The sequence below is a fragment of the Simochromis diagramma genome, unplaced genomic scaffold, assembly GCF_900408965.1.
Source record: "Simochromis diagramma unplaced genomic scaffold, fSimDia1.1 OVJJ01000618.1, whole genome shotgun sequence".
NCBI classification, from domain to species: Eukaryota; Metazoa; Chordata; class Actinopteri; order Cichliformes; family Cichlidae; genus Simochromis; species Simochromis diagramma.
In genome coordinates this window covers 5,918,796-5,933,218 of record NW_024387423.1, presented here as the reverse complement: position 1 = coordinate 5,933,218, position 14,423 = coordinate 5,918,796, and the positions used below count along the sequence as shown (strand labels likewise).

At 38.9% G+C, this 14,423-nt stretch overlaps 2 protein-coding genes across 6 annotated transcripts; both read left to right on the top strand.

The window, feature by feature from the left end:
- Positions 1-131: 131 nt before the first annotated feature.
- si:cabz01093077.1 (C-C chemokine receptor type 2) lies at positions 132-4,724 on the top strand. 4 transcript variants are annotated; one of them, XM_040013279.1, is made up of 5 exons: positions 133-478; positions 1,111-1,210; positions 2,062-2,216; positions 2,432-2,604; positions 3,312-4,723. In XM_040013279.1, exons 3-5 carry the CDS (start codon positions 2,072-2,074, stop codon positions 4,026-4,028), a joined length of 1,035 nt encoding a protein of 344 aa, XP_039869213.1. In that variant the 5' UTR covers positions 133-478; positions 1,111-1,210; positions 2,062-2,071; the 3' UTR covers positions 4,029-4,723. The 4 variants fall into 4 exon arrangements, with proteins under 4 accessions (XP_039869216.1, XP_039869213.1, XP_039869214.1 ...); XM_040013282.1 differs by lacking the exon at positions 1,111-1,210 and having other exon boundaries at positions 132-478; positions 3,312-4,724; XM_040013280.1 differs by lacking the exon at positions 133-478 and having other exon boundaries at positions 486-1,210.
- Positions 4,725-5,129: 405 nt separating this feature from the next.
- Positions 5,130-12,597, top strand: cabz01093075.1 (C-C chemokine receptor type 5). Of its 2 annotated transcripts, none has more exons than XM_040013262.1 (2): positions 5,130-5,241; positions 10,266-12,597. In XM_040013262.1, the coding sequence occupies exons 1-2, from the start codon at positions 5,213-5,215 to the stop codon at positions 11,350-11,352; spliced, it is 1,116 nt and encodes a 371-aa protein (XP_039869196.1). In that variant the 5' UTR covers positions 5,130-5,212; the 3' UTR covers positions 11,353-12,597. The 2 variants fall into 2 exon arrangements, with proteins under 2 accessions (XP_039869196.1, XP_039869195.1); XM_040013261.1 differs by lacking the exon at positions 5,130-5,241 and adding an exon at positions 5,900-8,643.
- Positions 12,598-14,423: the final 1,826 nt, after the last annotated feature.

Below are 14,423 nucleotides of genomic sequence, written 5' to 3'. Positions count from 1 at the left end.
GGTAAGACATGTTAGGTAGTTTCAGATCAATGTATTTATGGTTGCAGCCACCACTAAACACTAGCATGATTTATTTCAGGCAGGAACTGTGAGTAAGTTCAAGTAAAGTTGTGCAAACTAAGCTCAGTCATTCCTGATGAGCTGAATTTAGTTTTTAGAAATCAGATTATTAAGAGGTATATCTGAAAGGAATAAAAAGGAAAGTCCTCATTTGAATATATTTTTCCCCTTTGTCTTTTCCCGCCTCATGTTAACGCATAAAGGGACATTTCTGAGAAAACCACACCAACACCTCTTTGCAGGTTTAACACAATGCGGAGGAAACAGCAAAACCCAGAGTTCACGTTACCAGAAATGAGCTCCGCTGCAGGATTTGACACAAAAAGCAAGCAATGCATATTGGCAGGATGACATGTAAGCTCGGCGCGCAGCACAAGAACATACGCATTCAGGAGCAGTGATTTTGGCCAAAAGTGTGGTAAGCGTGTTCAAATTTTTGATTTCTAAACATTTAGTTTCAACTTACTAGACTTACTTCAGCTCGTTCACCTCCTACACCCTTTAACCCACTGTGTAGTTGAGGAATATGCGTGTGTGTATGTGTGTGTGTGTGTCAGCGCGTAAACACTGTCACCCACAGGAAGTGAGGGTCGGCAACGGTAACAAGTCAGGTGGTTGTGCATCTGTTTATAGTGAAAGGAAAAATGTTTGACATGCGGTTTGAATAGATCACATCAATTTGATTATGGTCACGCCGGCAGGAAGTTTTGAGATGTCTATGGATGTATAAGCATTCATCTACAGCCATTCATTATATTTAGCCTGTACTTTGAAAACAGAAGTTAACCTTCTGGGTGGTTTTTACACATAAGCCTCTCTTACATGACTCACTAAATGATGATTCTATCAAAAATGTTCTACTTAAAGGGCAGGAAAGTCCAGTCCACTCTCTCAATTCCCTGTTTGAACTAATTTTTCCCTTTGAAGAATTTATCATCACTTTAAAATGTTCATTTGATGAGCAAACTGTTCACTCATCATGCTTGTGGGGAATAGTGTTTCTAATAAAGAGAAGAAATAAACAACATACTCCTTTTCTGTTTCTTGAAGACTGGCTTTAAAGACTTCTGATAGCTAAACTATGGAGGAAATTCTTATGTGACTTTCCACAAGAAAAATTAAATCAGGAGCCAAAAGGTGCCATCATAAAGTAAGTAGGCTTTTTTTTTTTTTACACATACATACATATTTATATGTAAAATATTCAGGTGCTTCGGCTTTAAAATAGAATGAGAACAGACTCAAATTAATGTTTGGTAAGAAATTCAGTAACTACCACAAATGGCTTGTAGACATGTTCTGGCATAATATGGCACAAAAAACATAATCTTATAATGATCATAGATGTAAATGTACCTCTTTAAATTATCTGTGATATCTGTTAGACAGCAGAGTGACTGAAGAGTGCGTGGCACTGGGGAAAGGGAACACAAAAGGCATTTGAGGACAAAAACTGAATAGAGGAAGTTTTATGTCTTTTGGGCATTTCTCTCTATCTGTATTGCCACTTTTTAATCTTCTGATGGGCTGAAGAAAAAGGAGGAAAACACTGGAACACTTCATATGTGTGCATGTATGTCAGAGACTCACCCAAAACAATCCAGAACTGGGTTAGAAACTGAAAACATGATCAGACAGGTCCAGCTGCTTGAGTGGTTTGGCTGGTGCTTTTTAAAGCACTGAACTGCACCTTTTTTAACACCAGACGAACTACTTTTATTTGATTTCCCAACAAGCTGATTTAACAGATTTGGTATTGTTGGTGCCAATTACATCTATATAGTAACAACGGGCAGCCTCCATATTGTTATTACTTGTGTATTGTTTACATCATTTAAATAACTTGAGATGAATATATTGACAATAGTTCAGGTAATTGTTTTTTTCTTTTTTTCTCTTTATGTAAAAGACCACAGTAGCTTTTAAACGTGACGGTGACATTCTCACCTTTTTGCATGACTGTTGTACTACATTGACCAAATTTCCTTTTCTGTCTCACAGCTGTACCACCATGTCAGATAACGGGACCTTAAACTACTCAGAAATTTATGACTATGATTACAATGATACCTGCAATCCGGATTCAAGTTCGGATTTCATTGGATCCATGGTCTTAACAGTGCTTTGCTATGTGCTGTTTTGTGTTGGCATTCTAGGTATGTATCTTTTTTTTCCCATACCAATTCTATGTAACACAGCATTTATAAACCAGCCCCTGATAAGGCTTTTTGAATACACAGTCATAGCTTGTACGATAGCCCAAGACGCAACTCTGTATACTGAAGCACAGAACTCATCAATAAAGTTCATGCATGCATCAGACTTTCACATACGTTCTGTTCTAAGATTAATATCTGAATTTATTTCACAGGAAACAGCACAGTCCTGTGGGTCCTCCTGCGACATGTTAAGCTCAGAACTATGACTGATGTATGTCTTCTCAACCTGACTCTGTCTGACCTCTTAGTGGCTGTATCACTGCCCCTCTGGGCCCACAGTTCCCAGAACCTCGGCTTATGCAAAATAAAAACAGGAGTTTATCAGGTAGTTATTTTCTTTCTCACTTTCTTTCTCTAAATGGAAAACCTTATGTGTACCATAATAACACATGGAATGCATATTCATTATTGGAACAACTGAAGCACTTCAACTTTCATGATTGACACGTCGATACCGTGCCTTCTTCAGAGCCAAGGCTGCGGTCCACGAGATTTAAAAAACAGATAATCTGGAGTCTGTTGAATTTGAAATGTTGCAACTATGACTGACGAACTGCAACTTCCTCATGGCTTTGCCATGTCGCTGGCGAAGACAAAGAGATGATTATTCTTAGGCTCATCAAAATCAATGGTTTATGGTTGTGTTGAATCATATGTACTACCAAAAAGTAAAGTTTATATATAAACTAAGTAATCCGAATTGGCTCCTTTGTCAAGATGAAAATTTTTTTATGTTACCTTTTTTTTTTTAAATAAGTGAAAGTTTAACCAGTTTACTCACATTAATTACTTCATATTTTAGTCAAAAGAAATGATTTCTGTTTTCTGAATGCAAAATTCACAAAATTCACAAACAATTACACCTGTTTAGTTGTTCGATGCTCTAAAGCTCAGGTGATGCGTGAAGCAACTGCTGGGTAATGTCAGATTTGTGAAGAACCTCACTGACGCATTTAAAGCCTCATCAAAGGTTTCCTCATCTCATGTCACATCCTGTTCTAATTTTACTTCCTCTCTTCTTCCACCCAACAGTTAGGCTTCTACAGTGGGACCTTGTTCGTGACCTTCATGAGCGTGGACCGCTACCTGGCCATCGTCCATGCCGTGGCAGCCATTCGAGCCCGGACACGTCGCTACGGCATCACAGCCAGCATCATTATTTGGGCGATATCTGTCACTATGGCAACCCCTCGGGTAGTATTTGCCTCCTTGGAGTCTGATGATAACGTCTCAGAGTGCCAGCCCATCTACCCAGAAGACACAAAGCATTTCTGGAAGTTGCAGCGCAACTTCAGTGAGAACACAGTGGGCCTTTTTCTGTGCCTTCCCATCATGATTTTCTGCTATGTGAAAATCCTCATTGTGCTGTCAAAGTCCAGGAACTCTAATAGGAACAAGGCTGTGAAGCTGATTTTCATCATTGTGTGTGTGTTTGTGGTGTGCTGGGTTCCCTATAATGTTGCAGTTTTTTTCGAAACACTGGAGGTGTTTGACATAAACCTGGGACCCAACCCCTGTGTGAGTTCGACAGCCCTCAACACTGCCATGAGCATTGCTGAGATTATCGCGCTGTCCCACTGCTGTGTAAATCCAGTGATCTACGCATTTGTAGGAGAGAAGTTTAGGAAGTCATTGAACAAGGTGATGGCTAAATACTTTGGTTGGAGTTACCCAAGCAGTGGTCCTTACAGCCACAGGGATACCACAGACAAAGAAACCTCCAACACACCTGTAAGATCAGAGTATTAAAAATGGGTTATGTGCTTTGCTGATGGGTGTAACTGTTTCCGCAGCACTGGATTTTTTTTTTTTTTTTGAAACTGAGAGACTACAAAGATCACAAATTGTGTGTGTGTGTGCGTGTGTGTGTGTGTGTGTGTGTGTGTGTGTGTGTGTGAGCGCACGTGTGTGTGAACGCATGTCTGTGGTTAGTACTTCTGAGTGGTGTAAAACAATTCTCAAAACCAATTTGCAGTTACAAGCATTCAGTTTTGAAACTGCTTAAAACAAAACACATGCATCAAAACATAAATGTCGTGTTTATTCACAGTTTGTAACACAATCTTATTTTTGAAAAAATAAAATTATTGAACAAAAAAAACCCTTTCGTCATTCTTCTTTCCTTTTACAGTAAGAGGAAAAAAGTCTCTGAAGTGTGTTAAAGGGTGTTACCAACAGTGTGTTTTTGCAGGGTAAGATAGACGCATAGCAGCCCTTTATGATGGAAGTGGCAAAACCACTTTCACTGCTGTAATTCCTGTCAGAAGGTTATTATTATTTGAAAAGAAGTGTTCAGATCTGAGTTCATGTGTCATCTAACAACAACATGTCTGAGTAACACAAGGCATTGTTGGGGCCTACGAGATGAATTTAAATGATGCACAACAATATTAAGATCTGGTAAACACACAAGTCACGCAGAAGGTTTCCTCTTTATATTTTAGTCAGAAGTCTACCCCTAACTCAAAGAAAGAAATGCATTTAGCAGACACGATGCTATTCTGAAACCATTGTCTGTACAGGGTGCACTGCTGGCTGTGTCGGTAGTATCACTTCTGTCAGGCAAAAAAAACAAAAAACCCACATGCAAGCCTCCAGCTGTGTGCGCCTGCAGGTCTGGTCAGAGTCACCTTGCATATTTAAAAGTTTGCATATATGGACTTGTGGTTCTATAGCTGCACAGACTGTGGGCTTTTGCACTGCGTGTTTCGAAAACAGTCTCAGGAAACTATTAAACCATACATCTCACATCGGAACCCGCAAGCCCACCCAGTTAACTTGGTTTTGAGGAAGGTTGTACTTTTAAAAAAAAAAAAGCAACACCTTCAATTTTTTTTCATGTGTGTGCAAACCATTTCTCACTTCACACATCTTAATGCAAAGTGGATAACTTGTTTGATTAGACAAGCCATCTCTCTATCCTGCGATCCACAATGAATTCCACCATCAGCACCATGGAAAGGTAAAAATATTTTTCCCACTTTATATGCAGAATGATTCAGGCTAACATGTCAGCAGTATTGCTGCACGCCTTTACAGTTCTGCAAGTGGGAAGAAAACAATGACGCACACTTATTTATCTTCAGCCTGTAACAATTGAAATGTTTTTTTTCTTTAATGGAAAGCATCTATAATCATAACTAAATGGACAAAAGTATAAAGCAAAAAGAGGAAGGTCAGTGTAATGACTGTCATTTCTCATTAAAAGTTCAATTATAATGCTCAAAATGTTGTTTGATTTAGCTCATTGATCCATATCTTAGACGCAAGATCTTTATCAGTTCATCTTTTACCTGTTGTGGCACAGGGCAATCTGAGTGAAGAATAGTGAACTGGGGCACAGTGAGGAATGTGTTATCTATGCATTATTTAATTAATGACAGTAATGCTGCCTTTTTTTCTTTTTTTCTTTTTGTTAGTGATAATAGAGACAAGCACCAAGGTGCATTTTCTGTATCTGTCTATCTGCTGACAGTGACAGGGCATTTTCTCTTTTGCATGTGTTAAATTTAGGTCAGTGGGAGAGGAAATTACATCCTCATCTCATTTGTAACACTTTTGAATATAAAATGCAATATGCTTTGATAATATCCAAGTTATCCAAGTAGTTTTCTACTTTTTTTTTTTTTTGCCTTGTTTTGTTTATTTGTCTTTTTGTGTGTGTTTTTTTAAATTAATGGAACGTGTTAAAAAAAAACTTATCTTAATTCTTGAAAAACAGTAGTAGCTATCATCAATCGTCAATTAGACTGACGCTAATCACAAAGCATTTTAAATACAGTGCAGCGCACTAACTGCAAAGTCCTCACAATTCAAGACAGTTATTTTTTCAGTCTTAAGTAAATAAACCACTTACAATGGAGATGTCTTCTTCTGTGGCCAGGATTTTTACTTTATAGTCTATACCTTATTTGGCTTCCTTTTTTAATACTTTAATGTTTAAAGTGATCTTGAGTTCCATGAAAGATATCAAATAAAGCTAAGCTATTATTATTATTACTATTATTATTATCAGCATTATAATATTGTGTAAACAAGCTGCCGATACTTACTGCTGAGTGATGTACACAAATCCTATGCCAACTCAGGTTCTGATAGTAATCATGACATAATCAACTTTAGGGGGATATTCTTCTCTAACATTACTTTTCATAGATTTATTTATTTGTAGTATTTTGTTTTTTGCACGCAGCTGCTGAAAATGTGTTATAGGCACATCACTGAAGAAGCTACAGCAGTCAGTGTGCTGCTGTAACAGATCCTTTATTAGATTAAATTTACCAAAATTTGAATCAAAAGTGGAGAGGTAGAGGGAAGAGATGACAAAACCACTGCTGGGGAAGCCTACCACAGACTGATGCAGCGCACTGATTCTAATGCACCTGCGTGAAATGTAATAAACCAAAAGTGCTATGAAGTTAAAAGGGCATACAAAAGAAATCTGTTGCCACAAACCATAGCAGGAGCAAATGTGGGTCACCCTCCCCTCAATACATGGAATGACCACAAGCATGTAAGTCATCAGCAACTAGAAGCAGTGAGATCTTTAAAAAATGTTGCAAGTATGTAAAACTTATTTATATAGCACTTTATAAAACATGTAACCAGTCACAAAGTTTCATATTATTTCATAATGAAGCAGTTAAAGATTAAAGAGCATTAGATCGATTGGTAAAATAATCCCAAAATTAACAGCAATCAGTTCTCAAATTAGTTCCGATTGCGCACGGAGCAGATTTGAGTTGGCTAGCTATAGACGTGTAGTGTTTTTCCCCACTCCTCTGTACAACCTCGCTTCAATTCATTGGGATATTCAGGAATTTGTTCATGCACACCTCTCAAGGGCCAGCCACAGCATTTCAATCAGCCTAACGTCTGGACTTGATCCTCTTCTTTTTCAGCCATTCTTTTGTGTTAGGGATCACTGTCACTGTCATCATTGATCAAACTGGGTCAGGCTTAAGCTGTCAGACAGGTGGCATTTGACATTTGATTCTAGAGTATTTTGGTATACACAAGAGAGCATGGTTGACTTAATGATTGCAAGGTGCACAGATCCTGTGGCTGCAAAAAACCCCTATATCCTCGCCTTTCCTCACCATCGTGTTTGACACTTGGTATGTGGTTTTTGTACTGACATGCTGTGCTTGGTTTTCACTGAACGTAGAGCATGTTTGGCTTCATGGCCAATCATCTCCACTTTGGATATCTTACTTTATCAGATTATTCATGTGATGTTTATTTCCACTTCTGCACCATAATGTGCCTTCTAATTTCTTTGAACACTTTTGTTACTTATATTTTTTGCAGATCCACTCATATACAAAGAAGTTGCCTAATAAATGTAATTCAAAAATATGATCTATATGACGACTTCACGTCAAGAATTGGCCCAATAAAGCCCCTGTGCCCCCCTCAGCTGAATTCTGTGAATATGTGTCAACTATAAGTTACACTGATTTATACAGATAAATGAACTTGCAGATAAGCTTGCAAGCTGGGTTTAATTATTAGGTTAACAGCAGTATAGAATCATTAACATTTGGTTAACCACAAATACTTCTGCTGCAATCCAGGTAAGCAGCATGCCTGTGAGGCACAGCGGTGAGAGGTAACCCTCATATATATTTGAAACTAAAATCAGGTCACTCATCAGTATGTGTGGACAGTTTTAAAGCACAACCCTACTCAAAAACTTCAAAACAAATAGAACTGCGTTGAAAATAAATGCGTGCTCACAGTCAGCTCTCCCACTGTGTGTGGCGGTGCGTCTGCTTTCAAACACATGTATTTTCCCACTTTTGTATCTGTGGCTACATTCCTCTATGACATTATCATGCGTGTACGGGTGCAATTATGCAGGGTATGTGTGAGTGCAATCACATTTTGTATTCTAATTCACGTAATAGCAAAGTGGATTGAGCCAAATCCCCCCATCAAAGCTGCTTGCCCATCCAGTTCACATGGCCTGGTGCTGAACCTGTCCCTGTGTGTGCATATACTTACACGCACATTTAATTTGCCCAGATTTAACTCAGTTTAAGATTTAACATTTGAGTTATGTATCAAAATTGCATAGAACATTTACATGCAATTTAATGATTAAAACTAATTTACATCCTTTTTTTTACCATATAAGTAGGGCTGATTTTTTGCTAACGAGTGAAAACTAGAGATTTATTTCACTCCTTTACAGTAGAGTTAAAATACAGTATCCCCACCCCTGCCACTTTAGGAGGTAGGACGGGATTTCAGTTCTTTGGCTTCTTTCTTTTTCTTTTTTAAAGCAGCTGATCATGGACGAGACCACCGAAACTGACTTTACTTTCAGTTTGAATCTTACTGAATCTTCACTTTTCCGAGGGTAAGATCAGCTATAACAAACGTCTATCGGCATTTTCTTCATTTATTGCTCATCGTGAGACTATTTTAAGCTTTTTAATATCATTACTATCCACTCCCCCGTCTTTTTGAATCTTCGCGGTTTTCACCTTCCTTTCATTTTTCCTTCCAGGCGACGCATTCCTAGTTATTGTTTTAGCGTTGGCCTGCGTTTGGACAGTTTTTGTCACTTTCTCATGAACTGCGAGGGATTCAAAATCTTCAAGCACTTCGTCATTTGTCGCCAAATACTTGTGATTTGCTCGCTTGTAAACAATCGCCAGCTGTTTGTTTTCACAGTTGCTGGCCCCCTGCCCTTCCTTCCAACAGAGCAGCAGCAGTCACAGACGGTCTGTCTCGTAGGAAGTTTAAAAAAGAAGCCTGATAAAGCTTACCTCACTGCCACGTGAGCTCGTGCAGTGGTTCTCTTCTTTGCTACAGTTCTTATCTGCACCAAAACAACCGTGCTGCTTCACTAACCGCTTATTTTATTTACAACCGCAGCACTTCATAATAAAATTTGACTTCCTGCTGAGCTGTAAGACTGAAATTCAACTGAACTAAATAAACAGAATGTTATGAATATTCTTTAGATTATATATATATATATATATATATATATATATATATATATATATATATATATATATCATAAAATAAATGTTAATTGTACTTACAGATTGAAAAACTGTGGTCACACAGTGTCCGATTGCCTGCGTTTAAGGCATTTTAACATGGTTGCAAAACCTGATGAACGCATTGAGAAACTCTTTGATAGAAGGACTTTGGCTGGCTGACACCATATTATAAATTGATTACATTCAGTTAAATTCATTTTTATTTGTGTACGTCCAAATCTCAGCAAGGTGCCTCAAGGTGTTTTATTTTGTAAGTTAAAGCTTCTACAATAAATACATAACACGATAAATTATCAAATGTAATCTTAGTTTCATCATTGTATATGTTGGTTTTGCACTATACTCTCATTTAGTTAAAATGTTGCTATTAATTAATTATTGTATTCTGTATGCTGTGCAGTGTCACAGCTGTGGTGCTGCTATTCAGATGACTCAGATGAAAGTATCTATCGGTACTATCACACACAAACTTACACGTTCTCAGCGGCTTCACTTTAAATGTATCAGTGCATTTAAAGTGAAGAAAATCTCCTCAGTGCTCCTGTTAATCAACTTTTACCTGAGCAGCTGACCGCTAAACAACTTCTTTATCCCCTGCTTTGATTTTGCTGATCCCAGTATTCTGATAAATACGCTGCTTTATATAAATTGTTTCTGTTTAGACTTCCAACATTTTGAACAGCTTTGGTCAAGGTCAGACATAGTACCAAAACCGCTGATCATGTGAGTGACTGGTTTTGAAAGTTCCTCGTGCCAGTCCTGAAAGTGAAGAAATGCTTTCCGATACTGTTTAAATGAGCTGCCACACAGTTTGAAGCCTGCAGATCATCGCTGAGTTAAACTGTTTAAAAATGTGTTGTTTTATATAGATGCATACTTTAATCTGTGATAGACAAAGTTGTTGAAAATAAGTAAGGCATAATGAGTAAATCTAATCATTTGTTTTTGTGCCTCTGTTTCTTTCCAGCTTCAGCACGCCTCCAACTGAAAATAGTTCTGCAAATAGTTCTGAATATACCACTGACTATTACTATGACCCCGCCATGTTCGATGGATTTGAACCATGTGTATATACGCGACACGGAGCAACTTTTCTTCCTGCCATCTACATCATTTTCTTCCTGCTGGGCGTTCTGGGTAACTCTCTGGTTTTCTGGGTCATTACTTGTGGAGCGCGACTCCGCACCATGACCGACGTGTGCTTGTTAAACTTGGCCATCGCTGACCTCCTTTTGGTGTGTTCCCTGCCCTTCCTAGCCCACCAAGCCTGGGACCAGTGGGTGTTTGGGGATGCTATGTGCAAAATAGTCTTGGGCATTTATCACATCGTCTTTTACTGTGGGATATTTTTTATCACTCTAATGAGCATTGATCGGTACTTGGCTATAGTGCATGCTGTTTGTGCTATGAGAGCACGTACACGCTCCTTTGGAATGATTGCAGCTGCTGTTACATGGGGAGCGGGATTTCTGGCTTCTTTTCCTGACCTGATCTTCCTCCAAGAGCAAAGAAATGTGTCGGGAGAGCACATTTGCTATCCTGGATTTCCAGAAGTGAGTTCCAGTCTTCATTTCTGGAAGGTCTTCAGCATCGCTAAAATGAACATTGTAGGCCTGCTCATTCCGATCATCATTCTGGGTTTCTGCTACTCACAGATCATCTGGAGGTTACTGAACAGCCAGTCATCCAAGAAACAAGCTATCCGCCTTGTTGTCATAGTGGTAGTTATTTTCTTCTGTTGCTGGATTCCCTACAACATTGCGTCACTTGTCGGAGCACTGGAGCTAAAGCACCAGTTTTTAGATTGTGGGCACAGCAAAGCCATCAGACTGGCTTTACAAATCACAGAGGCCATTGCTTACTCTCACAGTTGCCTCAACCCCATCCTGTATGTGTTTGTCGGGGAGAAGTTCAGGAGGCACCTGTTGCGGATGATAAACAGATCTCCCTGCAGACTGTGCCAGCTGATCAAGGTCTTCATACCACAGGACAGAATTTCTACATCAGTCTACTCACAAACTACCAGCGTGGATGAGAGGAGCACTGCTATGTAGTGAACTAGGACAGTTGGGGGATGTGCTTCTTTTCATTTTTTCATGTCCAGTAAAAATAGATCACTGTGGCTTATTGTCACTTCTAGAGTGTTAAGGTTTGGCACTTGTGAATGTATGCATGTGACTGTATATTAATATAATGTACCACAGATATGTATTTTTACTCTGTTTTTGTACTTCTATGAGTTATGACCAAAATGTATGCAATTCCATTATAAATCTGATTTTGAATACTTTGATGTATCTTCACCTGGGACGATGAGTCACAGTTAGACTTGTTGCAGTTTGTTTTGCCGCTGGCTCTTTACTTAGCACGAAACTGTGTCAACTACAACATCTGTCAGCAGCTACGGCAACGTCATCCAGTTTAAGTGGGGAAACGCACCACCATGAAAAGTTACATGTCATAGTAGCCTACATTTTTATCCAAACACGATGACCCCCCTCACAGTTGTACCCGTTGCATCAGTCTGCGCACAGGAAATCGTGTTCAGTGCAACTTTGCAGATTCAGCAGTGTAGGTTGCCTAGCATCATTAGCAGAACATTTGCACTTTACCCAACACAGAGAAAACCACAACCTGAAAGAGGAAGCATGAAACCAAGCTGTTAGTTTAACCTTTGCAGTCTTCGTGCACATCCGAGCCATTTGTTATCAAGTGACTTCATAGTTCTGCTGGTTTTTCTCGTGATATTAATCAGGATTGCAAGAAAGAAGTCCCTTTTTACAAGAGTTTATCGATGGGCATGCAGACAGTTCCTCTTTCAGCTTCTTTGTTTCAATGCCCGGATGGATGACAAATTACAGGAAAAATCGCAAAAATTCCAGGCTGCATTTTACTGGAGCCTCTTACAGAAGGGAAGCTCTGAATCAATAGAAAGTTGTTCTCATATGGATTGATATCATTATTACTATTATGATATTATTACCCCCCACCCCCCTTTTCCAGGAAAACAGTCATAAGGAGTCACTGAATTGTCTGATAAAGCTTGGTTCTATCTTTTCAACTATAATTCCGCTGATGTTTTTTTTTTCCATATTTGCTTCAGTTTCCAGTTTTTTGATAGTTTTTGTAACATAAACATTTCTGGTTTCTGTCAAATGGGTCCAGTCATTGGGGCCACAAGAATTCCGATTCGGTTTTTGGGGTAATTGTTTGATCAGTTTTTGTGTTGTATTTTCTCATTCCTGTTTAAAAAAGTGTTTGTAATCAGCTGACAATACAGAATAAAGGTGTTATATTTCTATGGTAAGTGCGGCATCCCTGTGACACGAATGAGTGTGTATGGTGAAAAGGTGTGACAGATCCAATCTAACCGCAGTTGCCTCTTTTCACTATTTTTACCTTTTGCTTTAAGTGCTTCCACAAAATAAGGAGTATCTGCACTGACTAACAAACCAACTTTGATATGCATGTTACTGTAGAGTAGAGAGGTGTTATTGTTCCTGTAATAAACTGTACGATTCATCTGGTTTCGGTCAGTGAAGCTGTTTGCGTTACAGGCACTCACGTTTTTCATCTGATAAATTAGCCACACATTTCTTGTAACTTCCTGGCGTCATCATTTTCTTTCGTTGATTTACATATATATTCAATTTTACTATATTTTGAAAAGAAGCATGCAGCTACCCATCATATACCTTTTTTTAAATCTAAAAAATCCTTTTTTTGTGCATTATACCATTGTCTATGTGGAGAGATATGAGCTAAAACATTATTCCTGTTAGTCTAGCAGAAAGTCAGAGTGGAGCACTGAGTCCATTCTTGGGAAACCCAGTTATGTCGACTCTTGAGGAAAGTGACAGAATACGCCCATCCCTTAATAACACAATCTGCTTCTGTTTTTTTTTTGTTTTTTTTTAAAGAGCTTGCTCTTAAACTACTGAGAACACAGTGTACTGAGGAAGTGGAAACCCTAAACTGAGAGGAGGGGCAGGCTTGACCCTGTCTATAGATGTAGATTGATGATTACTGCTTCCTCAGAAAGTGTTAGGTGAAACCTGCCTTATTTAGACCGCTGACATTTAGTGCCTGGTGTTTAAGTCCCAAGACAATGGAGTTCTTAAGATGCTCAAAACAATGGCGAGCATCATCCTCATCATCATCATTATCATCATCAACATGTAGATTTCAAATGAAAAAATTCCAGCCCAGGAAGAGAACATCTGATGCAAAAAGAGTCAAAGTGAACGTGTTTATTTTCAGAAAGCACAAATTTGGTCTGAATCAAAAGCGTGCCAGGGAGAAACATTTGCTGTGCAAAAAGACGATTAGAAGAAAACTGCTCTTTGTCAGTGAAGATACTGGCACAAATTGGGGCTTTTTGTTCTGGGTGGATGAATCCAAAATTGTAGTTACTGACCTTCCTGAAGACCACTTTGACGTGTATCTACCATCAGGAAAAGCCCCTGTAAAACAAACTATATATACTGTGATCTAACTAAACGGGAGTGTAAGGAGTTAATGGATGTTACAGCATCCTACAGAGCTGTAAAGCATGATCTGAAGGTGCTGCACGGCTGTAAGCAGTTTTAGGGTTGGCACAAACATTTGGTTTCTGTGGTCAAAGAACTGCTGAGGCAGTACAGAAGCATCTCACCAGATAAGGCTTTTTAGGCAAGGAAACGGAAAAACAACCTGCAAGTAAACAGTCTGACAACTGTCTGTGATATAAAAACACAAAAGCTGAACAATTATTCCCACTGCAGTACTAATGAGAAAGAAGAAACAAGCAAACATAAAAAACATTATTAGCCCCCCCAAATAACCCAGGTTAGTAGAGCAGAGGACTGAAAGCGTGTCTTAAATGCATTCCAGATGTCAACAGCTGAACTACTTCTTGTTGTACACAAGTCTGGAGAATGCAGCGATAAAGCAGCAGCTCTGACAAGCTCTGGGGGAAAGTTTCACACTAACTACTCGGAAAATGCTTTCCCTGCAATGCTGAAATGATTAAAAGTGAAGTCTTCCTTTCACTCTATAACTCAACCGCTCACGTGGATTGACTCATGCCAGACTTCAGATACTGATCTGTGGGCTTAACTGATAAATGACTCGACTTTACTTCAGC

What these genes read in the sequence shown, in the direction of transcription:
- cabz01093075.1 (XM_040013261.1), top strand. Translation starts at nt 8,576, where the DNA reads ATGGACGAGACCACCGAAACTGACTTTACTTTCAGTTTGAATCTTACT. An exon ending in GAATCTTCACTTTTCCGAGG is followed by an intron (nt 8,644 to 10,265) that starts GTAAGATCAGCT and finishes GTTTCTTTCCAG; the next exon opens with CTTCAGCACGCCTCCAACTG.
- si:cabz01093077.1 (XM_040013282.1), top strand. Translation starts at nt 2,072, where the DNA reads ATGTCAGATAACGGGACCTTAAACTACTCAGAAATTTATGACTATGAT. An exon ending in GTTTTGTGTTGGCATTCTAG is followed by an intron (nt 2,217 to 2,431) that starts GTATGTATCTTT and finishes TTTATTTCACAG; the next exon opens with GAAACAGCACAGTCCTGTGG. An exon ending in TAAAAACAGGAGTTTATCAG is followed by an intron (nt 2,605 to 3,311) that starts GTAGTTATTTTC and finishes TCCACCCAACAG; the next exon opens with TTAGGCTTCTACAGTGGGAC.